This window comes from Brienomyrus brachyistius, chromosome 11 (genome assembly GCF_023856365.1).
Source record: "Brienomyrus brachyistius isolate T26 chromosome 11, BBRACH_0.4, whole genome shotgun sequence".
Lineage (NCBI taxonomy): Eukaryota > Metazoa > Chordata > Actinopteri > Osteoglossiformes > Mormyridae > Brienomyrus > Brienomyrus brachyistius.
In genome coordinates this window covers 4,388,960-4,414,238 of record NC_064543.1, presented here as the reverse complement: position 1 = coordinate 4,414,238, position 25,279 = coordinate 4,388,960, and the positions used below count along the sequence as shown (strand labels likewise).

The window sequence follows — 25,279 nt, the reverse complement described above, 5'->3', positions numbered from 1 at the left end:
TTCTTGAACCGTATTAGAAAAACTGACGTTTTCTACTTCCACAAACTATGCTTGATAGTATTTAAGGAAAATATGGAGAGAAACTGGATTGTTTGGGCAGTGAGCTCACAACAGTATAGGAGTGTTAAAGGCTAGATAATTGATAGTCAATCTGGAATGACCCTGACCGCTTATATTGCAGCCTGGAGTAATTGAACTCATTCAGTTAAAGTGTGGCTCAGTCTTAGTCTAATTTCTGTGGAAGTTTCTGATTAGACTTGTTCAGATTTCTTATGGCGGCCTAGAAACACCCATGTGCTCCAAGACAGTGGGAGGGTTTTGTTTCCACAAAAGACCAAGGAGGATTTACATAAACCAAGAATGCAGTCCGAACGAAGCGCTGATCCAAGTCTTAGATTGAGAAAACAAAGGGTAAGTGGATTTTATATTATAAACTTACCCAGTTAATACATACAAAATCACATGATCAATGAATCGCTTCATTCATAGCATGGATCACAAAATATAATCTTTAAACAGTTAATTCAGTTTAAAGACAAAAATGTAAGACTTAAGCTTTTATTTAAAATGTAGTTTAGAAGACATTAAAATGACTCGCTAATGAATAATTTTGCGAGAAAATGAAGACGACGACCAACATGGCAGATTGGGCTGTGTAACTGAATAGACTTGCATTTTGGATCCTGCCGAGATGTACGACCGTGTCCATGCTGTCCGTTGTGAAATTCCACGAAGGCTACATCCGGCAGCAGCGCCTGGTGGCAGTCTTTGCCCCATCCGTCTCATCCTCATCTTCTAGACTTAGCGTCACCTGCGGCTCCGAAGGCTCTTTCGAAACTACTCTCTTTTTTACTTCTCTGAACACAATGAGAACAGGCTGGTTAGACCAATCTGGTCAAACGAGAGAACGGGGAAGCCTCATGTGTGTCGGTAACAGGCTTTACCTTGCAAGGTGAAGGACAGCTTCTACAATGTTGGTTCCGTCTTTGGCACTGGTCTCGCAGAACAAAGCGCTGTACTCCTGTAACCAACAGACACAAGTGAAGATGCTTCCGGCTCAGTCTTTGGATGGGAGAACGGATTCTCCTCACCGTAGCCAGCTTCTCCCCATCACCGGTGCTCACACAGCCTCCCTCAGGATGCTCAGACCGGAGGTCGACCTTATTCCCGACGACACACATCGACACCGGTTTATCTATGGATTCCTGGTAAAACACGAATGAACGGCATCAGCTGGGTCCCTCTGGGGTTCGCTGAACCCTCACACACCAAAATGATCATGCTGGTTAACATCCGACATTTCATAAGGTCAACTTCAGAGGCATTTCAGTAGGTAACAAGTACTATGCTACCCATTTGAGGTTGAAAACGATAACGTCACTGCGGAAGGCAGGGGTCATCACGGGATTTTCCTATTACTCTCATTGCACTCTAGTTAAAAGGTTTTCCACCCACATTTTAATCATCTAGCAATACAAAAAGTTCTCTCCACAGTGGAAACCTGTACACACACCATGTTAGTACCTGGATTTGGTCAATCCACTCTCTGATGCTGAGGAAACTACTCTCAGATGTGACGTCATACAACAGGAACACACCGTGGGCTTTGCGGAAATACGACCGAGTGATACTGCGGAAGCTGCCGGGTAAAGAAACTGCCATTAGTTCTTTAAAACGCACAGCGGGAACCCAAACACGTTCCATGGCCGACGAGATTTAGGCTCGTCGGGGGTGACCGTACCGCTCTTGGCCTGCTGTGTCCCAGATCTGTAGCGTCGTTTCTTCTCCATCTACCAACATCTTCTTGTTATGCATATCCACTCCTGAATCAGTAAGGTTGTCCATAAAAATTATCAGATCTTGGTTTTTGAAAGTGCTACATTTTAAAATCGGATATGAAGATTCTGCCTGAACCGCGCCATGGTTTCCGACTCACCCAAAGTGGTTCGAATGTCTCCTCTGAATTCATTCGTGCTGAGCCGAAGCAGAAAGCTGGATTTCCCTGTTCCTGCATCTCCAGCTAGAACTAGTCTGTAGACAGGTGGAGTCCCTCTAACATCTGCTGTGTCCTGCTGGAGTCAGTGAGAGAGGTTGAAGGTATTTCCTGTTGGTTCGTATTGGAGTCAGTGAGGCAGTAACTGACTGCAAACGGTAAATCCATCTGACCAGGAGTCTCAATGCCACATCCATCTCATTGCTATTCAATTTTAAAAATGTAGACACTTGAGACCACAGTGATCAGAGCAGTTAAATTAAATGCCGTTCAAGGAAAACTCATTACCTGCCCATGATCTGTGTAATGGCTGTATGTTTATTTAATTTTTTTACCTGGTTGGGAAAGGCTGAGAGACGTCTGCGGGTGGATGAGACAGACTGACGTCTGCTGGGAGCGACAGAGTCCATCCCATTGGGGTTTGAGTAAGGAATCTGAAACAACATGTTACCATCTACTGCCCAAGCTGATGAAGGAAAGACAGTAAAATCAAAATTAAATCATAGCAAACCTTACGCTAGCATCAGAGCAAGGAGAGTCCAAATTCTCCTGGTGGTCCTCACAGTCAAACTCTGTGCTTGAACTGTCCTCTTCATCTCTCCACAGAGACAGTCCACTATCCAGGTATTGATCAGCCCAGCTAACAACGCAGGAAAGATCTCTCACGGATCAGCAGCAATGGTACACGAATAAGTGTATACCGTTCAGTGCATCATTTTCTGTTTGGTACCCACAATGAAACAAGGGCATTCATTTATTGACATGGGCAGAATCTAAATTCACAACACAGCAAACATGCTAATTGTGGCTTTGAGTGGGTTATGACTGAGGCCAGTAACAGTCAGTTATAGATCGGCAGTTTAGGAACATTTCTATTTCCTAATAAAATACACCAGCATCAGAGAGAATGGCTGATCAGACTGTCGGCTATGTTGCGGGAAACACATCCAACATGCTAACTCATGCGAGCCGATTTTCTGAGTGTTTGTACGACTGGGCGCAGCCAGAAACTACCCCTGCAAGTTAGTCTCTCCGTCACGTCTAAAACGCTCAGACCAGGACAAAATAACTATGGCTATAGGGGTGTTTATCGCTGTAGATCACACTCAGTAGCAGAGAAGACAAACTTCAGATTGGATTTAGTTTATTATGGTTGTTATATTACCGATTCATTTATTTTAAATATTTATATTTACAATATATGGATGCTTATTTGTTTTTCAGGTTGTTCGACACGTCAGACACATTTCCTTATCTTTGCGTTTGCATATTTAAAAAAAATTCTGTTTTCCCTGCTGTACCAAAATTGTACTGAGCTGCGATCCATGTCATCCACGGCTTGTACCAAAGCATGAATTGTGTGCACCATCGCACATCTGCTTCACAACATGGATGACAACTTTCACATCTCTACCTGCTGGTGGTCTGTACAGATGGCTTCAGTTTCCCCAAAATGTGTTCATCCTTTGATGGGACCTATAGATACAAAGAGATGAGCATCTAATCACGGGAAAGGTGATCTCATTGAGAACATCCAGATCGTACCTTGCTACTGCGGGACTCTGCTGTCCTCGCCAAGATGGATTGGAACAGATCATTGCTGTCATGCAGATTTCTCTTAATTTGCCTTGCGGGTGGAAGAGAAGATTTTATTTATTTTTAAGAGTCTGGTATTCAACGTCACAGTTTCAGAGTAATCTGGTTACTCAGCTAAAAATCGGAATGCTTAAGACCATTCACATGTGAGGTTAACTCTCCAATCCAGTTTAATGAGCTCAAAGAAAACCCCACAAAATCCCAGATGTACCCATGATGAGAGATTGCATCATATACACCTCCACCCAATGGAGGAATTAGTAGAGGGGGGGGGGGGGGGCTCACCAACTTTGGCCAGTCCGGCCAGAATAAGAACTCCACTTTCACTAGCTAAAACCCACTCCCCCTCCATATACTGAACATGGACTGCTCACTTACTGCACAAGTTTGGTGTGACTGCAGTAGGACTGGTATTCGATCAGCATCTTTTGTAGCTCGTTTTTCTCCCTTTGAAGGCGAAAGAGGAGCCAGCAGTCAGTCTCACAGAGGAGCGTCTCGCTCGCACACGCACCCCGGCAGCTCCTCACCTTTCATGCCGAAGCCGCTGGTCTATGTTTTCCATCTTCAGCACGTCCAGCTCCACTTGCATGTTGGAAATATTCACTTGTGCTCTGGTCAGGGCATTATTCAACTGCTCCTTTTCCTAAAGTGGAGGTTACCAGTCATCGCATAGGAACCTTCTAGATTTATACCGCAGGTAGCGCACGTTGTAACAACCAACTGCAACATTCTAGACCTAGTCAGTCAAGGTCTTAAGGTTTAGTAAGCTCAGGATTAAGGTACTAAAACATATTGTGTGCTTGAACCTGAGACATACTGCATGACCTGGACAAATAACTCATTACTGGCATTAAAAACATCATTTTCATTAAGTGTGACAGTGCTTGACTCTCAAATGGTAAAACGTGTACAAATACTGATAAGGCAGAAGCATCGTGCTGCTTATGACAAGCTTTCATCAGAAGATTAGGTCCATTCACTCTGGAGGTAAAGTCTAGCTGTGATGAGGAGGCTGAAGCTCCATCCTAGGAGAACGAGCTACAGGCCACAGCGCCACCTTGTTCAGCCTCTTCAGAGCAGCCTGTAGCTCCGCCATCTCGAATTTGTATTCGCGCTGTGTAGCGGAATCCGAATCTGGTCGGCGGCGTTCCTGCAGCGGGAAAGAGGAAGGAACCTGAGGGTGCTGCTCGAGGCTGTTGCATTAACCCTCGCTTGGAGGACGTGCTTCCTATCTGGCCCCAGTTTATAGACACCGCTCCTTAAAAACAGGGCTTTTCAGCCCAGGTTCTGTGATCTGCCGAACGCGAACAGGGGGTAGGACTGGGCAAATAATCATATTTCAATTACAATTTTGGCTTCCAACGATCATCAGTACAAAAAAAGAAAAGAAAACACAATCGTGCCGCATTTTGTTTCGCGATGATGCTCCCGTTTCCTCCTGTTATAAATCCTGAGCCCCGCATTCCAGCCCATTTTTATTCGTTTCTCAGTTCAATTTTAAAAGGAAATTCACCGATTTAAAAAGGCAAATTTAAAAAAAAAAAAAAAAAAAAAAAAAAGTTCAATGAAATGCATGACAGTTTCCAAAGTCAATGAGTAATCAGCTTAATAACCGAACTCAATATTGACCAGAATAACTGATTGCGGATTTTTTTGCTATAATCAAGCAGCCCTAACAGAGTCTGCATAACCAAATCTGCAAATTCATCCGCTTCATTAAAAGTGAAAATTTTAAGGGAAACCCCCCCCCCCCTAGTCCTTAGTTACGTAGGTGACATACACACATTAGTGGGAGCCCCCCCCCCCCCCCATTTTCATTTGGGGTCCCTGGTTTAAAAAGAAGGAATCATTTAATCATGTCACCTCTCTCCAAGTCATCATGCAACCAAGCCTCAGAAGAACAGAATGTATTCATTGTATGAATTAACATATTACACACACGTTGTCATATAGGAGTACCTATTTAAAGTAGTACATACTAAATAAACTACTCCAGCTCTTTCTATGAAGAGTTTCTACACTCTCCAGCAAACCATATTACTACTCACCATCTCACACACAGTCTCCTCTATACGACCAAGCCCCTTCTGCGGGCTGTTCTTCACGTCGATGTGATGGTCAGAGGTCTCCTCTTCTTCACTATCAGTAAGCAAAAAAATCCGAACAAAAATCAAGTATAAAGCATAACACTGGACCCACACACATCAGCGATGCCCGATCTGAGAACGACTGGTCCCACTGCAAAGGGAATTTGATCTTCTGGCTCGTCTGTCCACGGATTCTGTTTTTTTTTTTTTTTTTGCTTGTTTCGGGGGGGTGGAACAACAAGAACCTCTCCCACCACCTCATTCATGTAGCATTAAGCCATCCAGCCGCCCATCAGGTGACTGGGGTGGGGGCTCCTGGACTTTGTACCATCAGCAAAGCCTTGTGAAACGGCATCGTAAGAGGAACCCAGCAGTGGAAAGCGGGGAGAGCAACTATAGAGATTCTGCAAAAGCAAAACAGTCGGCAAAGCACGGTCCTTCTCCTAGATGAAGCATGTGTACAGCAAACCGTAAAGCAAACCACAACTGATTTATTACTGCACACACTTTTGACCGTTTGTTTTCTAACTGATGGCACTCGTTCTGAATTCCCTGTGATATTCCCAGAGCACAGAAGCAGGCATCCTCAACTTCCATCTGGACTTCTACCATAGGCCCGTTTTCTACAACCAGCGAGTCATCGTCTCTAAAGCCTGAACTCTTGAACCAATTGTCAGAAATTATGCTAATCTAAATGAAGATGAACGCAGCATTGTTACATCTCAATAAGTGAAATGGAATTACCCCCCTGTCCTGCACAGAAACTGCCCTCACCAACATGGATGTGTTCCAAAGCCACTCATTGACCTGCACAGCAATGGTCCATCACAGCGGCCTCCTGGGTAATATTAATGCCAGGAAATCACCATGCCCTCCGTGTGCCCCAGTTCAGACTTGACACTGTTGTCCAGCTAAGCAGCATGTCCGATTTGGATCACGCGCTTAATCCAGGGCCTTAGAAAGCTGTGGCAGGTTGGGGCATTTTGCCGGTAGTCTGACCAGGGCCTCCACAGCCTTGTTTGAATTGTGTTTTATCCAAGTGGGTTTGTTTCAAGCGGCACTGCCATGGAGCGGCACTGCCATGGAGCGGCACTGCCATGGAGCGGCACTGCCATGGAGCGGCACTGCCATGGAGCGGCACTGCCTACAGAGTAATCCGAGTGATAAAAAGCCTCGATTCCACCTTTAGCTGCATTTCGGATAACAGCTACAACATTACGACTAACCAAGAAATTCCCAGCATTACATTCTGCTTTCATAAATCATTTGTTCATTTGCCATAATCATTTATAACAGCACCGTCTGGCAGTTTGCTTGACATGTTTGTGGTTTTAATTGCATTTAATTGTTGGTCTAACTGTAATTTATACATTAATAAATTAGCTATAAGTATGGATACATACAGATGAATAATCTGTTAGACCCCAGGCCCATAAGAATCATGTAGTTTCTAATAATTTGCAGTTGTCAGTTGTACTTACCTCGCGGGTGACGTCACCCCACCATTTCCAGGGTCCCGTGGTGTTTTGCGGCCGGCAAGTTTAGCCCCCGGCGTCCCAGAAACATCCTCAAACAGCACGCAATCCTGCTCACCTGTGCAAAGCACCAATCCGGCCCACGGGCTGGAGGTACAGAGGGTCCGGCGGGCGTCTCCACACCCCCCGCACCCACCTGCGACTCCATCCGCGCACCCGCATGGGACGCCTACGGGAAACCACACCAGGGTAGTTCGATTCTCATATAACCCTGTATGGCAAAGTCCTGCAATTTTTCGGAAGACAAATTGAGTAAAAAAAAGTGCGGTCAACATCTTGAAATGAATCGCCTCTTCCAAACACGGTGTCTTATTTTTTTAAACAATAACTTTAACCTATCGATGCAATATTAACACACCCCTTTCTACCAATTAGTTAATACACGCGAAGAGCTATTATCCTCTTTCCGATGGCGCGAGAGTTCGCTTATTTAAACCCATTTAAGAAAATAGCTACAAGGTATCGCTTCGTTTTATTGCACAAAATCCCATAAATAACGGTGATATGCAGCCTAACCGCGATGCGCTCTCTCAGCCCAGCTAGTCTGGGTGGTTCGAAACCTTAATTAACTGACCGTGTTACCTGACAATGTTAGTTGAAAACTAGAGCTAATTTTCTTATATTTTTGAAGCAGACTAAATTCGTTTCAGGTGTATTGGGCGAATACGATAAACACTGAGTAATTAGCCCTCTACTCACTTAGTTTTTCATGGGTTAATGACAGTTATGAGCATTGATGAAGCATATAATACTGTTCACCAGAGGCACATTAGCATGCTCACCCCCCGCCCCTAATTATTTTGTACGATGGTGTATCGACCGGGGGGAAAGGTTAAACAACTTTAAAGGTCATCTGAGACTCTTTTCAGGGATAAGTCCCTATAAAATGTTTTGTTAGTCTATAGCCGTTCGGCCTGTATACATGGTAAGTTGGAAAAATAATACAGTACATAGTAATAATAAAAATACAGCATTGAACTGTCCTCGAGCCGACGAACGGCTAAAGCCGCACATGTTTTCATGAGCGTAACAAAGTAGTTCGTGCGTTCATTATTATGAACCGCTGTATTTTAACTCAAATTTGTAATGTAATAAGCTTTATGGTAGTTCGTTCGTAAGTATGAGTTGTCCGGAAGTCGGACCTGCTTAACCCGGGGATTGCCTCATACCTTTTATATCTGCTTTCTTACGTTTTTTGGTTGTAGTTCAACAATAATGGCAATAAAGTACATACACGCTGGAGCGATAGGTGGCGCTGTTTCCCCTGACAAATTTTTTTTTCGTGCATTGGTTTCAAGGCAAGGTTTTGTACGAAAAATAACAGAGAGGTACAGTATCCCCAGCCATACCTGGCAGAGGAAGAAACTGACCCAAGCTCCTCATCGCATAAAAAGGCTTCAGTTTTTAGTTTTCATAATGTCTTGTGCAGAGTGGCATCCAGGAGTCTCGGCTGGTTCAGGGCTAGTCTCCTGGGTGGTGGTGAGCTACTTTAATTCAACCTGGACCCCTCAGTTTGGCTCAATTACAAAAGCCAAATAAAATTACATACTTAGATCTTCAGTGTCATGAAAAGTATAATGAAATCACAAATGGGAAGTTCATTGCTATGAGTTAGGGCTCCACGCAGACTTTGACTGTCACCTACTGAAGGGCAGTCCTGGTTTCTGTAGGCTCAAACGAATCCTCAACTTATCGCCCCTGAAAGCCCATGTAGGATGGCTGGTGGGTGTCACCCGTAGGTGGCGCTACATGCCAGTGACGGCGGATGAATCCCTCCAGAAACTGAAGATGGTAAAATGGCATATGAATGCAAGGGCACTTGGGAAAGCGATTCACCGATTACCTGACAAAGCACATGAACCCCAGGCCTTCACGTTTTAGACTCTCTATGAAAGCTCCAGCAACAAAAACAATGAATGTTTAATTCCTAAGCACCTCTTCATGGCCTGGCTGATTTGCTGCAAATCAGATTTCACACCAGCTGTCAGACCCCCCCCCAAAAAAAAAAAAAAGTATAATGTGCAATTACAGACTAGAAGCGCAGCAGAAATTCATCCAGCTTTAAGTGACGGCAAACCATGCTCCGTCCAGCAGGAAAGACTCCTTCAGGGTGTCATTCAAAACATGGATGCATTTATTTCTTTCACTTAAAAATCAAAATAAAGTGCTTTTTATATACAGAATGATACAAACAACACCGAGGACAGGGGTGCCTTACAACGGATAACGATTCACCACAGTTTTGTACTACAGCGGGTTCCCTAACAGAACTCCTTTACATGCAAATGAGAGCAGAAACAGGACAGTGACTCTCGTGTGCTGGAGTCACAGCCAGTTGGAGGCTCTTCAGGACCAGACTCCCTGCACCTGAGATCCCGTAGCTGTGCTTACTGTCTGCAGTGTGATGTCATAACAGACCGCCAACCCTGTAAAAGCAGAACTACTGCAAATACGATTCACTACACTGCGAGGTCATAAAGCAGTGAGACGTTGTCCTTTTCCTTGTGAAGGTAATAAATATTGTCACCTTTTGAACAATTCTCTACACTTTTGTTGTCTTGTTTGCTCTGTGCTTATTTAGAACTCACCTACATTAAAAAATTCCAAACAGAGCAATACACTAACTGTCAGGCAAAACATCTAAATCTGTATCTAATGCACCACAAAAACTGAGTTTTCTTTTCCTGGTTGATATCTGGCAGTGTAGCAGTGGAGCGGGTTAACCGATAAACTCGAACTTGTTTATGCGCAGTACGGCTGGACAGAGACAGTGAAACAATCAGGCGGGAGTGAAACGGCGTGAAAATAACAGGGCGAAAGGTCAACGATTAAGTGGAAACACAACTGAGATGTTACTAATAGTTCGAGGCTACTGGCTAAACTCACATGAAGTTGATGATCCGCGTCTGTTATGGTTTGTCGGTCTGTGAGCATGCCCAGTAATAGGTGTGGGTGAGGTTTCTGTATCGGCGGGGTAACGATGACGGAAATACAGCAAAGATGTGTGACAAAGGCAGTAGGGAACACTGGTGGAGGGAAATCACTGCTAAGGCTTATACAGTACTGTGCAAAAACAAGGCCATCGAAATATAACAAAGATTCAAATAAAAAAAGGCAATTTCAATAAAAATTAAACACAGCTGCATATAACGGTTACTGAAGCAAACCCCCACACGTCACCCAGGATATCCCCAGTGAGGAAATCCTTTTAAGAGACAATCATTGCGTACAAGTGTGTCCCGAAACCAAATATCATGCAAAAATTCTCCACATATCGGAACATCACAAAATTTACTAGATGGTTTTTAGTTTACAAATGGTTCCTACACCCAATCAAACGCAGTATCTTCGTTCCCTAGGAGTAAAGTTCATAAGATCAATGGCAGGTCACCAAAGTGCCGAAGTCTTATTGCCGACCAATCAGCGTGTGGCCTTTTATAATCATCAGATCATAGGCTTTTACCGGGGGATAATAAGAAAACTGGCGTTCCAAATTTCAACAGTAACGGCTCATGTTAGCCAGACCTGCTCTGCCTTCGTGAATTTCAGGATGGCAGAAGATCAGAGGCAGTGGTTTTCTACCTAGTGGAATGGTTGGTGCACAAGTAACAGTCTGAATAACTGTGCTTTATGTTAACAACGCTGCTGTTTTATCTGGCCTCCATATTCACGCATACCAGTGTCACTCTCCGAGGGACATGGGATTCCTCTGTATCGTGAAGGATATCGTTTCTGTCGCAGGAAATGCAATGCAGTACAGCGCATGAAAACGTACGGCTCTTTGCCCCCTGGAGGCAACACCACAATGATCAGTGTCTAATTTCTCTACGACAATACATCTTGCACAAAGTCCCTCAAATACATACACAAACATACATTTACATAGACCAATCAGAAGCAGTCTGTCTGCCACCTTGTCAAATCAGCTCCCTTGTACAAATATCTAACCACAGAACAGAATTAAATAAGACAGAATATCATTTTATTTGAAGGTTGGCTTTGGAATATCTATCAGTACCCCAGACTCATTCCGCTTTTAAACCACTCTGTAAAAGTCTGGTCATTTCCTTGCTGTTCCTTCGGGAAATGCGCGTCGCATTGGTGCCGTTTGATGCATTTCATCTTCAGGAAGGTGCAGGAAGCGGCTTCTAATTGTGGACGACTTGTCTGTGTCAAGCCGCTCCAAGGGAAGGAAAGTGGAGCAGTGGGAGAGCCGGGCTCCCGTCGGTGAATGCGGACCCTTAACTGCTCCACAAAGATGGGCCACTGGGTCGGCACGGTACCGGCGCCGGGTCCGAGGACAGAGAAGAAGTGACACGGGTTTCGTGACGCAGGATGGGGTGAGCAGTGAGGAAAGCAGCAGAGGAGGGAGGGGCTGCTGGCACGAGGTCTGATGCTTTTGGTCAACAGCAGCGCACAAAAACGAAAGCCGTGGGGTCTCGCTGTCAGCTTCTGCATGCTGCATGGGGCTGCCTAGTCCCCGGAGTGATGATCCACTGTGGTCTCCGTAAGCCCAGGCCCAGCCCTCTCTCTCCGTGGAACAGCTCAGACTTGCACGCTAAATTGTGTTTGCTGTGCCTCAACGTGTGACGGAACCCACTGCGGACCTTCAGTTCACGAGGAAACATGGGCCTCCTTCCCCTCCTCCGTCAGCTTGCATAGTGAATTTGTGCTTTAAGGATTAACTGGCCCAGTTCTCCTCTACATTCCGTAGATTCCACAGATCCACATTCCCAAATCCATGCCCTGTATCTCCACCTCCTCTTCAAAAGCTATGAAGTGAAATGTTACTGTGGGAGAGTTGGCTGGACGTCCATGTGTCACGGGGACCTGGAGTTTGCCCTTTTTGTGGAGAGGAGGTTAGGGGGATTTAAACTAAGAAACAGAAACTGGCAAACACCACTGAAAGAAAAACCAAAAGATGTTGTTTTGATGAGGACTACGAAAAGCGAGCGAGCTGGCAGCCAAAGACGCTGTGACGCTCGCCACGGGAAGGGAGAGTAAATCACGGAAAAGAAGAGAAATCCGCAGCCGCTGATTCACTCGCTCTATGAATGCTCCAGTAAGAAAAACAATGAAAAGCATGCCAGATATCCCAGATATATTACGGTCCGCTCTGGTCAGACAGCAGCGAGGTGATGCCTTATTGGCACAGACAGAACCGTTCTCCTTATCCAAGAAGTGCTGGTGGTGTCTCATCCACTCTGGTGATTCCTGCACCGTATTGGCCAAGGGTTCAGAAGGTGCAGGGTGGAGATACCGTATGGCTATGACACCTGCCTGACAGTGTCAACAAAGCCTCACGGATCTCCGGGTCAGAGTGGAGAGATGTTCATCACGTCTGACATCGCAACACCGAAGGCAAAGTGTGACGGTCGGGTGAATTGCTCTCTGGGGTGTGCAGGCAAGAAGGCAGTGACTGTGCAATCAGGAAGGTACCTCAGCACAGGACGAGGGGGGACTTCAATAGGGACAAAGTCAGACAGCAGAAACGTCCCAGGTGATGCTGCTGAAGATCGTGTCATTTTCCATTCTTGACTCGACATTTCCGTTTGGAGAGCACATGTTCCGTTGATCGCTTCACTTGAGTTGGACGTCTCATACGGGCAGCACCCTAACTGGGTCCTCACACAATCGAATCCTTGATCTCCGAGCCGAGTCGTATGCGCGGACGTGGGCAGGTGGGCGAAATCTCCACATGACTCTCCTTGAAGTTCAGCGGCCGCCTCTCCGACTCGGAGAAGCTCTTGCTGTTATCAGGGGAGGAGTCCAGCGTTGGAGTGCTGCAGAAGTAGTTGTCGTTGAGGGTCTGGTAGCCTTTGTGATCGGAGGAGGAGGCAGGTAGGGGGTTGCCATTGAGGGGCAAACTCTCCACAGGCTTGCTCACCATCCTGGGCTTCATCTGCTGTATGTTGGGGCACTCGCTCTCCTTCAGCATGGACTTCATGTGGCCACGATTTCTGTAGACCACCAACAAGGAGAAGACCAACAAGGAGAAAGCCAGCAGAGTGCAGACAATGATCAGCTCATTCCAGTAGGTCTTGGTGCTGACGGATGGGAGCCGCGCCTCTCCGGGAAGGACGATAGTGTCCCTGTGGACCTGGGTGGTCCGGGTGCGACCTATCAGGGTAGTGGTTTCCTGCCAGACCTCAGCCCTCACGCAGTAGTTGGCCAGCAGCTGCTGGAAACCCTCCTCCACAGACCAGCAGGCGTAGTTCTCCTCGGTGTCAGCCTGAGCCACCACCAGCAGACCCCCATCGGGGCTGGCGTACACGGAGTGCCGCGCGCCCTCGCTATATTCCCACCGCCTTTCTGCCAGGTTGGAGCGCACGTCGCACGGCAGCACCCGGAAGCTGTTGGCCGGAATGACGACCTCCTGGCACACAGACACGTCTGTCATGACAGACAACGAGGAAAAATGTGTCATTCCTGTCACATGGGCAAACATCCTGAAGGAGCTGTATAAAAACAGCCCGCAACATGGCTAATTCCCAAGCCAGGTATAATGGGCATCTGCTCCCTAGAGCTTAAATTCAGTAAAACAACAAGCGTGTAAGACTACAGGTCCTTCAGATGGATGGTACCAATATGCAACTGGTCCCAGTATCCCCGTTCTACAGAAAGGCAAAGAAATGCCGACGTGCAGCAAGGTGACATGCATAAATCCACATTTTAAAAACAAAAGTCAGTAAAAAATGATTCATGAGAGAGACGTTTTGTTTTGAAATGTCACTCTGTGACAGCACTCTAGATTAGGATCATCGAGGATAATCTAATAGATGGTGAGACAGTGAGGAGCGGTAGAGTCACTTGATGATAACCCTCTGAAACCCCGACAGGCCTGTTCTGCGTGTCTCACGGCGCAGAGGACAATCTGTCAGAGGGACACTTACGCACGGCGGTCTTTCTGCCAGGGGGGTGGCTGAGTGGGAACCTCTTGCAGGTGGCGGTCATGTCCGCAGCCTCCACGTCCTGCTGCCAATGGCTGAAGTACAGGGGACAGATCAGCACATCCAGGATAGACATTTTCAGTGAACCCACATACCCCCCCCTAGAGGCCAAGAAGAGTAAAACATCCCAGGTCTGCTGGCAGATTCTCTGCTTCCTCCTTTGCAGCAATACAGTGTCACAAACTGTAGCTGATGCTCCTATAACACCTGGGGGCGCAGTGCAGAGACGCGGCTCACCTGTCAGGAGGGGCCCCCCTGACGTCTGCACACTCCCTCCCCGTCCAGGCGCAGTAAGGGTCCCGTGAAAGAACACAGTCGCCACAGCTCTGGTAGTTACTGCAATTGGCCACGGGGAGCTCCAGAATGCCCGAGTAGGAGGACACATAGAGCAAGCCCTACAGGGAAGGGGGAAGCACGGAGGACCATGACGAACAGAGCCTGCATTTTAGTGATGGCCCAATGAAGCTTCATTAACCAACTACTGTCTTTTCTGACACCACTAGATGGTGCTCTTTATTAAAAAAAAGGACACAATTCATGCCCCAAAGTGAAAAAGGAGCGACATCTAGTGGGGTCAAAAAATGCAGGAAATGGTTCATGAAGTTTCATTTGGCTTCACTAACTACCTTCACCTCAAGGTCCATAAGGGGGCTGGAATCTGCATCTCATGCCCACCCAGGGCTTGGCCTGACCACGTACCTTGACAGAGTCCAGTTCTATGTGCGTGACCGGCTGAGGTTCAGAGAAGAGCACCAGCTCCTCGATGACGTGCATCTTGCCCTTCGTGCTGATAGCTTTGTGCAGCTTTCCATCATCTGCCAAAAGTGAGCGTGGGTCACATGACTGTCTGTCGCACAGGTCGGGAGAGTCACCCATGGGCAGGGTCACGCACCTGTGCCGACGAAGAGGACGTCGTAGGTCCCTCTGAGGGCGCGCACACGATGCACGGCGATCTGCGTGTACGTCACGCTGCGTTTCAGCAGCAGGGGGGCACTGCGTACCGCACTGTCCATCAGGAAGTGGTCCTTCACGAAGTTCAGCACCTTGTCTGGCATTTGCAGCGAGGAGGAGATGTTCAGGGCTCGCACTGCATTGGTGATGCACTGGGAGGGGGGACAACAAGTGTACAGTGAGGTACCCAGAGTGTGGTGGGGACAGGGACATGACAGGGGACAGGATGGGGGACAGGAACGGGTCATGGGGATGTGATGGGTGATAGGATGGGAGAACTGGGACACAAATGGGAGCATGAGGATAGGATGGGGGATAGGATAGGTGTATGATGAAGAAAAGACAGGAGCACGGGGATGTGATGGGGGTGGGACAGGGACACGGGGATGTGATGGGGGTGGGACAGGGGCATGGGGATGTGATGGGGGTGGGACAAGGACGCGGGGATGTGATGGGGGTGGGACAGGGACGCGGGGATGTGATGGGGGTGGGACAGGGGTGTGGGGATGTGATGGGGGTGGGACAGGGACGCGGGGATGTGATGGGGTGGGACAGGGGTGTGGGGATGTGATGGGGGTGGGACAGGGACGCGGGGATGTGATGGGGGTGGGACAGGGACGCGGGGATGTGATGGGGGTGGGACAAGGACGTGGGGATGTGATGGGGGTGGGACAAGGACGTGGGGATGTGATGGGGGTGGGACAGGGACGCGGGGACACAATGGGGACAGAACAGGGGCATGGGGATGAGAGGGGACCAGGACAGGAGCGGCTGGTGCTCACCGCTCCAGGCCGCGGCTCAGGCACAGCATGGTTGTAGGTGTACCACTGCTGTGTCTCGCGGCTGACCTCACGGTATCGACCCCTGAAGGCGGCCTGCACCTGGTCCATGGTGAAGGAGCACACAGCTGAGCTTCCGGAAGCTCCCCTGTACCTGGGAGCACAGAGCAGGAGAGCGGGCTGTAGGGACACAGAAGAGCGCAGATGCACACAGGCATGCACGGGGCAGAGCGCAGCTCACCACTGCGATGTGAACACGCCGTAGAACTGGGTCTCTTTCCAGTCCTCCTTCCTGTTAGGCTTCAATACAAACACGTCCCGGATGATGTTAAAGGGGAAGCCATCGTCGTTCAGAGCGCAGAGCAGCTGGGCCTTCAGGAAAGTCGTCCACCGCTTCTGCAGCACCCTCTCACCACCGATGTCCCCCTGTGAGCGGAGAAGGACAGGCCTGGTCACAGCTGAGCGGAGGATGGCCAGGGTGGCATGCAGGGCTAAAACCGTCCACTAGATGGCACTATTTAGCTAGGAGAAAAATGGGAGATCTGCAACGCTATGGAGAATATGAGCGATGCCAAATGTTGTCAAACAATTTTTAGAAACAATTACGATTTAATTGAGGGCTTATTTATAGCATCGTGCGCTGAAGTTCTCATCCAGTGTGAGGCTGCTGTCTCTTCTCCTCTAAAGGATGCAAGGGGCTGACCACAGCACATAGCTACAGCGTCTGACTGGCACACAAAACAGCTTCCTGTTTCTGTTAGACGTGTCGTTATCTCCTGAACTATATATCGTCTGGGTGAGGCTGTCTCAGAGATAAGTGATGACCGGTGATTTTTCACCTGGTAATTACCTGCCAAGCTGGTAATTACACGCAGCCAGTGGTAATGGAAGAGCTGTGGTGCCTGGCGTCCTTTACCGTCTCCTGGTTGCCCTTCATCACTTCTGGGTGACCTTCAGGCCAGTTTCGGTGTTTTTACAGAATAACACACCTTCAAACCTTCTATTACCGCGGGGGCACCCTTGGGACTGAGCTGTCATTATGTCACCTGCTGCCCCCTGCTGGCCACGACATAGAGTCTTCTGGACGGGCATCCTTACTCATGAAGGGTCCATCAGATGTAAAGTCACGCAGACAGAGAACTGGAGTGAGTTTGATCACAGGCAGCTTTCCATGTGACCTTTGAATTCCCCAGCTGGTTGTACTGGGATGGGTATTAAACCACGCAGAGCATGTTAATGGGAGCTCCTGAGAATGAGCCAAACACCATGTTGTAGAATTACTCAAATAAAACAAATGATCAAAACTGCAAAACTCGCAAGGGCCCTAAATCATCGATACGTTACGGATTTAAAAATTAAGGAAAACATGTGCAAAGCTCTTCTTAACATGGTTATGTGGGTTTTACCGCCAGGTTAAAGGCGGTGCCCTGAATGACTCATTTACATTTCATTCGTTAAAGCAGACGTTTTTATCCAAAAGCAAAATAAATTTTGGAGAAAGCGAGGTCAAACAGTCCCGCGAGATACTGGGGATTAAGGGCCTTGCAATAGGACTCAATGGCGAAATAACTGGATTTGAACCAGCTACATACTGATGACAGGGACAGGATCCTCACTCACTGAGCCACTGCCCTCGTGTCCAGGCTGTTACTTACAAACATGAGCTCATTCTCAAACACTAGCTGTGTGTTACTCCCTGGTCTGCTTCCTTATGCCACTTATGTTTTATCTTATAAATTATAAATTTGGGATCAATTAAGTGAGCGAGCGAGTATCTATCTATCCATATATCTATCCATCCATCCATCCGTCCGTCCGTCCAACCACCCACCTCCCTACATAAGCACAGGCCTGTTTTAATAGGGAGGGGGTTTGTTCAAGGATGTTTAGTGCTGGATTATTACATTGTTGCAACAGGAATGAACCTTCACGCCGTTAAAAAACAAGCTTATTGTTCCATGTCTTAAAACAGCACACATGTAGAACACAGTCTGCAAAAACAGGCACCGGAAAGACAAAGAGTGATGGATAAAAATGGGAGATGGAGAATTTTTCAGGGCTGGCTGTGCTGGATGTGACGTCATTTCAGAAGGATGCAGGCAGTCGGACAGACGACTTCAGGCCCCCCTGATCTGATACATCAGATCCATGCAGATTCGCGGGCCTGTTTGGGTCAGATTTAGCTCTCAGCAGAGGTTTACACGCATGCCGAGAGCATGTGGTGCCCCGTTTGACCCATACGAATCATGCAGGAGCCACGGTACCAGACCGCTGAGAGGTGACTCATCCTGTCCACTCCAGTCTGACGTGCCTCAGGTCCTAACCATCGTCTAAAACAAACGTCACGTGTAATACCAGGACCCAACTGCCTGCCATTTCTAGCAGGCATGCTTAAGGACAGCTAAGGAGCTAAATGGGTCCAGTCCCCTAATGCAGCTCCTTTTTGCTGCTGGGTGATCTGGTGAGGCTGCATTTCCATATTTAGTGCAGAGCAGCGGCCGATTCCCAGACGGAGGCCCCGCGGTTGCAGGCAGGTCCAGTTATAACCCCCTGTCACACCTACTGGGGCCTCTTCATTCATATCCGGTTCCCATTCACTATCAGCCCCGTGACCCAATGACCCTCTAGTGAACCCCAAGCCTCTCACCTTACACACGCGTGCGATGCGTGACACGACGGTGTTGTCGAAGAAATCGAACTCCCGCCCCGCTTCGCTAAAGAAGAAGTAAATCTTATCGTCATCGCCGAGGGGGTTGTCACTGGGGAGGCTCTCGTGGATGTAAGCCGATCCCACAAAGGCCGGGTCTGCAGGAGACAGATTCAAAGTTAATATCTGGGTTTAGAGGAGAAATTTCAACTTAAAATCAATGCACTAAATATCACGTTTACCACCAATTTCCCTGTATTATACACGGTCATATCATCTATTTCTTTGGTTGCTGTCTGTTGGGAGACTGTTGTTCTGGGATTTAACTTTGCAATGCTACCCTCCCGGGATCGATAATGTTATTTTCTTCTCGACCCAAAGATGAGGGGAAATTCATCTCATTCATGTTCTAAACCATGTAGATCGCACTGGATGTCAGCATAGTGTCCAATGAAGGAGAGAAACTGCAAAGATGCTTTGGTCCTGCAAAGATGCTTTGACACGCGAGGCAACTGGTCCCTCCATGCCTCTGGGCACCCCCCGCTAGAATAATTACCTTGAAGCCATTTCAGGGAGTTCTCGGTCTTCAAGGCCGTCCCCTGGCCAAGGCTCTTGTAGATCACAGGTTCATTTCCCTGGAAGTTGCTGACCGTGCCAGCATACAGCTCCTCATCTGAGAGAGGGGACAAGTTGTGAGCTTGGCGGACCGAGACAGAGCTCTCCCCCAGTGCCTGCTGTGCCGTGTGATCCGGAACCTCCCGGGCCAGCCCTTACCGACCATGATGGCCGTGGATTTGTACTCGGGGTTAAAGGGGCAGCGGCTCTTTCCATCCTCTGTCACGATCTCCCCTGTCTTGGTCATGACCAGAGAGAAGTCGGAGGTGTTCTGTGGGCCGGAGTAAGCAGTTAGAAATCTGACAATCAGAGCCGCTTCTGGGTCTGCCAATTAAAATGCTGCATGATGAATGTCTCGAGTCCATGACTCTGCCTCCACTGGGAGATTTCAGGGCAGTTGAGGGTGAGATTTAAGATTAGAGGGTTAGGGTTACAGATAAGGTTAGGGTTAGTAACCGGGGACCACTTCCATTATTTCTCAAGCAGAAAGTCAGAGCTGAGCATTAAGGCTCTAGTAAATCTCTATGGAGAGAATGTAACTTAAAGATGTGGAAACCTACAGGTTCTTGGGCTTGGTACTGAACTTGCAGTACCACTGCAGACTTATAGGGGGTTATATGGGTCCAGAATCCATCCCGTTTTTTTAAGTCATTGAATCCCTGCCGGACCATGCTAATAGCAGCATGGATGCAGTAGCATGGATGGATGGATGGATGCAGATAAGCTGCTCAAAAGGCCCCATTAGCCACGTCTTCACTTGCAGAAGAAATATGCAAAGTGCACTTACGATATACACACAGAGCGGGCTGAAGGCGTACGTCCCACACATGTACAGATGGGTGCTGTTGAACCTCAGTAAGATTTTTATGTAATTGAAGCAGTCGGTCTGGATCAGATAAGGAGAAAAGGGAAGAAGAAAACAGGAAGTTAACATTACAAAGGGTTTGTCTCATCACTTGTTGTGATCACATCACTTCCTCCCTACTCTACACAAACACGGAGGACTTGACTTAGGACAGCCCAGGATGGGCCTTGCACTGAGTGGACGCCCTGCCACAGAACGACGGTGGAAGAACTTGAAACAAGCATAACATCACCCCTGTATGTCGGGGTGGGGGGGGTGTGTATGGCTGACAAGGGAAGACTGTACTCGTAATAGGAAGGGTGCCAGTTTGAGTCCCAGGGCCAGCAGAGCGATGCAACTATCTGGCCCCCGAACAAGGCCCTTAACCCCCTCCCCCCCCAGCTCCAGGGATGCTGCATACTGGCTGACCTTCTGCTGTGACCCCCCACCCTCAAGCTTGCTGTCACCTGCATGTGTCTGTGTTTCAGAGAGAGCGAGATTGAGTTGGCAGAAAGAGAATTTCCCAAAGGAATAAACAAATTATCACCATTCTATTCTTTTCTTAAAAAAAAAAAACTGTAAAGACCTGGTTTTTACACCAGGGGGCGGTGCTAATTTTTACATTGGTCTGACGTTGATCTTTACACCACAATGACACTGGTCTGACACTGATTTTTACACCAGAATAGTGCTGTCCGACATCACGGCACATCTCTAACCTGCAGATCTTTGCCTTTGAAGCTGCATTCCTCTCTTCTGTTCTGTGGAGTCCTCCATGTCAGCTGCATACAGAAGAGGAGGGTTAATAACAAGAACACAGAGCAGTTCATCGGCCAGAGCCAGAGCTCATACCAGTCCGAAATGCGTGGGAAGGTTCCCACATCACATGCAAACCCAGTGTGGCACCTTTCCTGCATTCCTGTAACTTAATTCATTCAATAATTCAGAACCCCACCCCAACAAAGCTCACAACTGCTATCAATCAAAACTTTGGCACTGGGCAATTTTAAAGAATGCCCCACCCCCCTCCCCCAGCTGTGAGAGCGTGGCTGCCAGCGACGTGTGAGGATTGGGGGGGGGGGCTGCCGGCAGACACTCACGTTCCTGTGCAGCTCTGGCCGGCTGATGTTGGAGAGGTTGAGGGAAAACAGAAGCTCCCTCGCTCCCACATACAGCATGCCGTCCTCCTGGCTCAGAAGAACCGACGTGTAATTGAAGACCCCGGGGGCGGAGAAGCGCCTGGCGGCCCTCTCCTCCGAGTCTGCAAAGGGAGAAAGAGCGGGAGAGGAGCACCTTGTTAGTGGATGACAAAGTGCCAGGCGGGCAGCTTGCATTTCAACACTTTTCATCACACTAAATGACACGTCACAGAACCACCATAAACCCGTGTGGCATCTGGGACGTGTTCAGAGGTCACGGCTCTCAGGATGCCAGGCTTACTGCCCCACCATAGTTGGGGTGCCTTTGGCATGAGAGTGATGTCCATTAGAGGTATCTCTCTTCTTGCATACGCTATTTCATTGCATATGTGTCCTTTCAGGAGAGAACATCTCCCTTACTTTGGTTTACACTCTGCTTTGTGACTCCCACTCACTCCAAGTAGTGACTTCAGGAGGAAAACAGCTGTCCCACTTCTGCCGAAATACATCAATGGAGAGACTGGGAAGAGAATCTCCTGCTGACTCTATCAGGAGAGCATCCAGAGATGGACCAGGATGGTATCCAGAGGGACTAGGAGAGAATCCCGACAGAGACCAGGAGGGGCATCCAGATAGGGACGAGGAGGGGCATCCAGAGAGGAACGAGGAGGGGCATCCAGTGAGGGAACAGGAGGGGCATCCAGAGAGGGACCAGGAGGGGCATCCAGAGAGGGAACAGGAGGGGCATCCAGAGAGGGAACAGGAGGGGCATCCAGAGAGGGAACAGGAGGGACATCCAGAGAGGGAACAGGAGGGACATCCAGAGAGGGACCAGGAGGGGCATCCAGAGAGGGAACAGGAGGGGCATCCAGAGAGGGACCAGGAGGGGCATCCAGAGAGGGACCAGGAGGGGCATCCAGAGATGGACCAGGATGGTATCCAGAGGGACTAGGAGAGAATCCCGACAGAGACCAGGAGGGGCATCCAGAGAGGGAACTGGAGGGGCATCCAGAGAGGGACCAGGAGGGGCATCCAGAGAGGAACGAGGAGGGCATCCAGAGAGGGACCAGGAGGGGCATCCAGAGAGGGACCAGGAGGGGCATCCAGAGAGGGACCAGGAGGGGCATCCAGAGAGGGACCAGGAGGGGCATCCAGAGAGGGACCAGGAGGGGCATCCAGAGAGGGACCAGGAGGGGCATCCAGAGAGGGACCAGGAGGGGCATCCAGAGAGGGACCAGGAGGGGCATCCAGGGAGGGAACAGGAGGGGCATCCAGAGAGGGAACAGGAGGGGCATCCAGAGAGGGAACAGGAGGGGCATCCAGAGAGGAACGAGGAGGGCATCCAGAGAGGGAACAGGAGGGCACACAGAGAAAGACCAGGATAGAACAGGGAGAGACACTGTCTAATCTACTGTATAGCTGACAAACTTATTTCTTTACCTGAAGAGACCTACCATTTCCCCCATTTTAACGAGCTTGTTCTCAACATCTGCTATGAAGAAAAGCTAAAAGACTCCTGTCCATTTGGGAAAAAAGCCCCCCCGCCAATCTGTATGGATGGTTAAAAAATAACTAAAGAAAACTCAAATCTCTCATTAAGTTTTGTCCTGGACCATGCGCTTGCAGGCTGTACTACAAGTTGGGAATGTTGAAATGATAAACATGGGCCTTGGTGGTGCCTGTAGCTGGATCTGCTCAGCAAGCCACTCGCCCTGCCTTGACCCGTAACAGAGTATCTGATCATTCGCCGATTCCCCTTTCAGGCCACACCCCTCGCCCACTCAGTCAGCCAGCACAGCTGTCACGTCCGCTCACGGTGACACTCCGAAAGAGCACAGGCTGTCCTCAAGGTCACTGTGACAAACAGGGGGGCCGAGGCCTTTCCCATAATCCCCTGTGATGATGTCAAACCAAGGTCAACAAGACTTTTCCCAAAATAATCCACAGGATAATCAGCTCTGCAGGGCATTGTGGCTGCCTAGTGGGCAAACCCCGGGGATCACCGTAAACGTGCTAACAGGTTAGCATGCATGTGCGAGGGCCGTCATTCTTCACTGGGTAATAACTGGGTAACACCCTGTGCATTCTCACCGTGGATCTCCGCTGCTTGTGACCCATAAAGTACGCAGACCTAGCAAAAGAAACCCTCGACCCTTTGCAGAAGATGTATTTACGCCTAAATAATTACCGTTTCTCCTTCAGTTTAAATTAAAACTTCGAATGCATGTCTAAGTTCTTGAGAGTCCAGTGCTCAAGCTGGTCTCTTTGCCATTGTGAATGTAGGTTTCCCATCAAACGCTGCTCACATTGAGTAAAGGACTCCACTGCCAAATGAAGACTGATCGCAGCATTCCCAGCATGAAAGCCTCAGCCTGAGACAGAATGTCTGCCTCTGTGCTTCCCATTGGATAAATGCAAGCATTAGACATACACACTAGAAAAGCTAAGCTGCTGCTGGTAGAGGTGTTGGCGTGGCTGTGGTCTGTGTGGATCCCAGTGCCCCAGTGCAGTGATGTGGACACCATGCTATAAAAGTGGTTAAGACGTAATACCGAGATCCTGACTCTCTGAGGTCATAAAAGGTCCCTGGGCATCTTTTGAAAGAGGTGGTACCCCGATGTACTGGCTAAACTTGCCCACTGTGGCCCTATCAGGTCTGGCCTCCTAATCATCTCCTATACCTAATTGGCGAGTTCTCTGCCCCTTCACCACCTTAGCTACTGTGTGGTGAGCGTACTGGAGCAGAATGGCTGTTCTTGCATCATCCAGGTCGGTACAACATATTGGTGCTGGTTGAAGTGGCTCCCCATTGCTTCAGAAAAGTGCTTTGGGTGTCTTGAAAAGCGCTATATAAATGTAACTCATTCAGTCATTCACTTAGGCAAAAGATGGTTTTACTTACTGTATGGGAAGCTTAAGCGTGGAGTGACATCACTGTCCGCTGCGGTCACCTGATAGACGTCCGTCACCAAGAGCGTGACGCCCAGCAGCATGTACAGACTCCCCATTCCGGCTGACCGCACGGCTCCTTCAGAAGCTTCCGGAGCAGCAGTAGCACGGCCCTGTTCTCCCTCGGTAGCTCCTTTGTGTTCCTCGCTCTCTGCTCGCACGCTTGCTCTTCCTCACATTGTGAACCTGCTTTCTGCTTTGCAGGGAAGTCGGACCTCTCGCTGGTGACACTGGGCTGCTGGGTTCAGACCCTTTCTGAACCTTCACGCGGGTCTGGACTCCTCAGGTGGACCTCAGTGCGGTTCTGGCACCTGGAGACAGGAGACAGTAAAGTCATTCATACTTAAAGCCTTGAAATCACTGATTACGTTGCCCGGGGCTGTTGGCAGTTGAGGCTTCATCGTAACCGAAAGCTGTCATTTGTAAAAGCCCCGTTCTCACGGCCTCCAGTAAACAGCTGCATTTAAATAAGAAGAACAAGAGAAGGAAAATGGAATAGAATCACCAAAGAGGTGGCCTTCCTGTTTTTAAACGGCAAACACTCGCGTTTTCGCCACTGTCCTTCAGAACTCAGGTAATCATACTCATGATAAAGCTCTCCATCTGTGTCTGAAGTGGACCAAACCCCCTCTCAGGCAGCTCAGTTCAGATGAAACACTCAGTTTTCCCTGTAGAATGAGCCAAGAGGTAAAAAATTAAAAAGGCACCTTGACTGTTCTTCCACCAGCCTTTTGTGTTAAAAGTCACGTCTAAACATGAACCGTAATGCTAATTGGGCAGAAAATACAGTAGAAGTAACAGAACTGGGCCGCAGTGCTGGACCGAGGGGCGGAGTTTCTGTGACACAAATGCGATTTGGACGTTCATCGTTCCACAGGAGCGACCTCCTCTCATTGGAAACAGACTCGCATAGTTCACTCAGAGCCGCCGCCCAGAAGCGGCTCCAGCTTAGCACCTGGTAGGACATATTTAAAGCACTTAAACATTGTGCAGCATGCAGCATGCAGCATGCAGCATGCACCGAGGGTCAGGATCTCTGCTCCCCGGAGCAAGCAGACAGTAACCCGGCCTAAAATGCGCTTTAACTGCACCGTAAGCTTTTTTGTTTCCCAGATCACAGCGCATCTTGCAGCCAGGGCCTGGATCCAATTAAATGGTCACAGACACATCGGACTGAAAGGATGGTGTGGCAAA

General features: G+C 48.6%; 2 protein-coding genes across 10 annotated transcripts in view; both read right to left on the bottom strand.

Moving 5' to 3' along the window:
* Positions 1–234: 234 nt before the first annotated feature.
* LOC125751978 (ras and EF-hand domain-containing protein-like) lies at positions 235–7,896 on the bottom strand. Of its 2 annotated transcripts, none has more exons than XM_049031467.1 (15): positions 7,158–7,896; positions 5,638–5,728; positions 4,647–4,739; positions 4,117–4,232; positions 3,968–4,036; positions 3,539–3,620; positions 3,408–3,469; positions 2,510–2,633; positions 2,329–2,427; positions 1,937–2,069; positions 1,742–1,823; positions 1,525–1,639; positions 1,092–1,205; positions 945–1,021; positions 235–857 (listed from the first exon to the last, which is right to left on the bottom strand). In XM_049031467.1, exons 1-15 carry the CDS (start codon positions 7,484–7,486, stop codon positions 737–739), a joined length of 1,707 nt encoding a protein of 568 aa, XP_048887424.1. In that variant the 5' UTR covers positions 7,487–7,896; the 3' UTR covers positions 235–736. The 2 variants fall into 2 exon arrangements, with proteins under 2 accessions (XP_048887424.1, XP_048887423.1); XM_049031466.1 differs by having other exon boundaries at positions 1,937–2,072; positions 7,158–7,895.
* Positions 7,897–9,327: 1,431 nt separating this feature from the next.
* LOC125751973 (semaphorin-4B-like) overlaps positions 9,328–25,279 on the bottom strand; it is a 53,205-nt gene continuing 37,253 nt past the window's right edge. For all 8 annotated transcript variants that reach the window (XM_049031456.1, XM_049031453.1, XM_049031452.1 and 5 more), the window contains 14 exons: positions 24,039–24,396; positions 21,098–21,258; positions 20,717–20,779; positions 19,941–20,039; positions 19,313–19,424; positions 19,095–19,211; positions 18,539–18,696; positions 16,133–16,317; positions 15,895–16,045; positions 15,054–15,264; positions 14,861–14,976; positions 14,399–14,556; positions 14,105–14,196; positions 9,328–13,604 (listed from right to left, as the gene is read on the bottom strand). In XM_049031456.1, coding sequence (XP_048887413.1) covers positions 12,838–13,604; positions 14,105–14,196; positions 14,399–14,556; positions 14,861–14,976; positions 15,054–15,264; positions 15,895–16,045; positions 16,133–16,317; positions 18,539–18,696; positions 19,095–19,211; positions 19,313–19,424; positions 19,941–20,039; positions 20,717–20,779; positions 21,098–21,258; positions 24,039–24,144 — 2,496 coding nt within the window. In that variant the 5' untranslated portion in view covers positions 24,145–24,396 and the 3' untranslated portion in view covers positions 9,328–12,837. The remainder of the gene's footprint in view (positions 13,605–14,104; positions 14,197–14,398; positions 14,557–14,860; positions 14,977–15,053; positions 15,265–15,894; positions 16,046–16,132; positions 16,318–18,538; positions 18,697–19,094; positions 19,212–19,312; positions 19,425–19,940; positions 20,040–20,716; positions 20,780–21,097; positions 21,259–24,038; positions 24,397–25,279) is intronic.

Excerpts from the sequence above, each read along its gene's own strand:
- LOC125751978 (XM_049031466.1), bottom strand. The coding sequence starts at position 7,486 with ATGTTGACCGCACTTTTTTTTACTCAATTTGTCTTCCGAAAAATTGCA. Across the intron at positions 3,470-3,538 it reads CAGAGTCCCGCAGTAGCAAG|GTCCCATCAAAGGATGAACA; the intron begins GTACGATCTGGA and ends TTGTATCTATAG. Across the intron at positions 2,073-2,328 it reads TCTCAGCCTTTCCCAACCAG|CAGGACACAGCAGATGTTAG; the intron begins GTAAAAAAATTA and ends CACTGACTCCAG.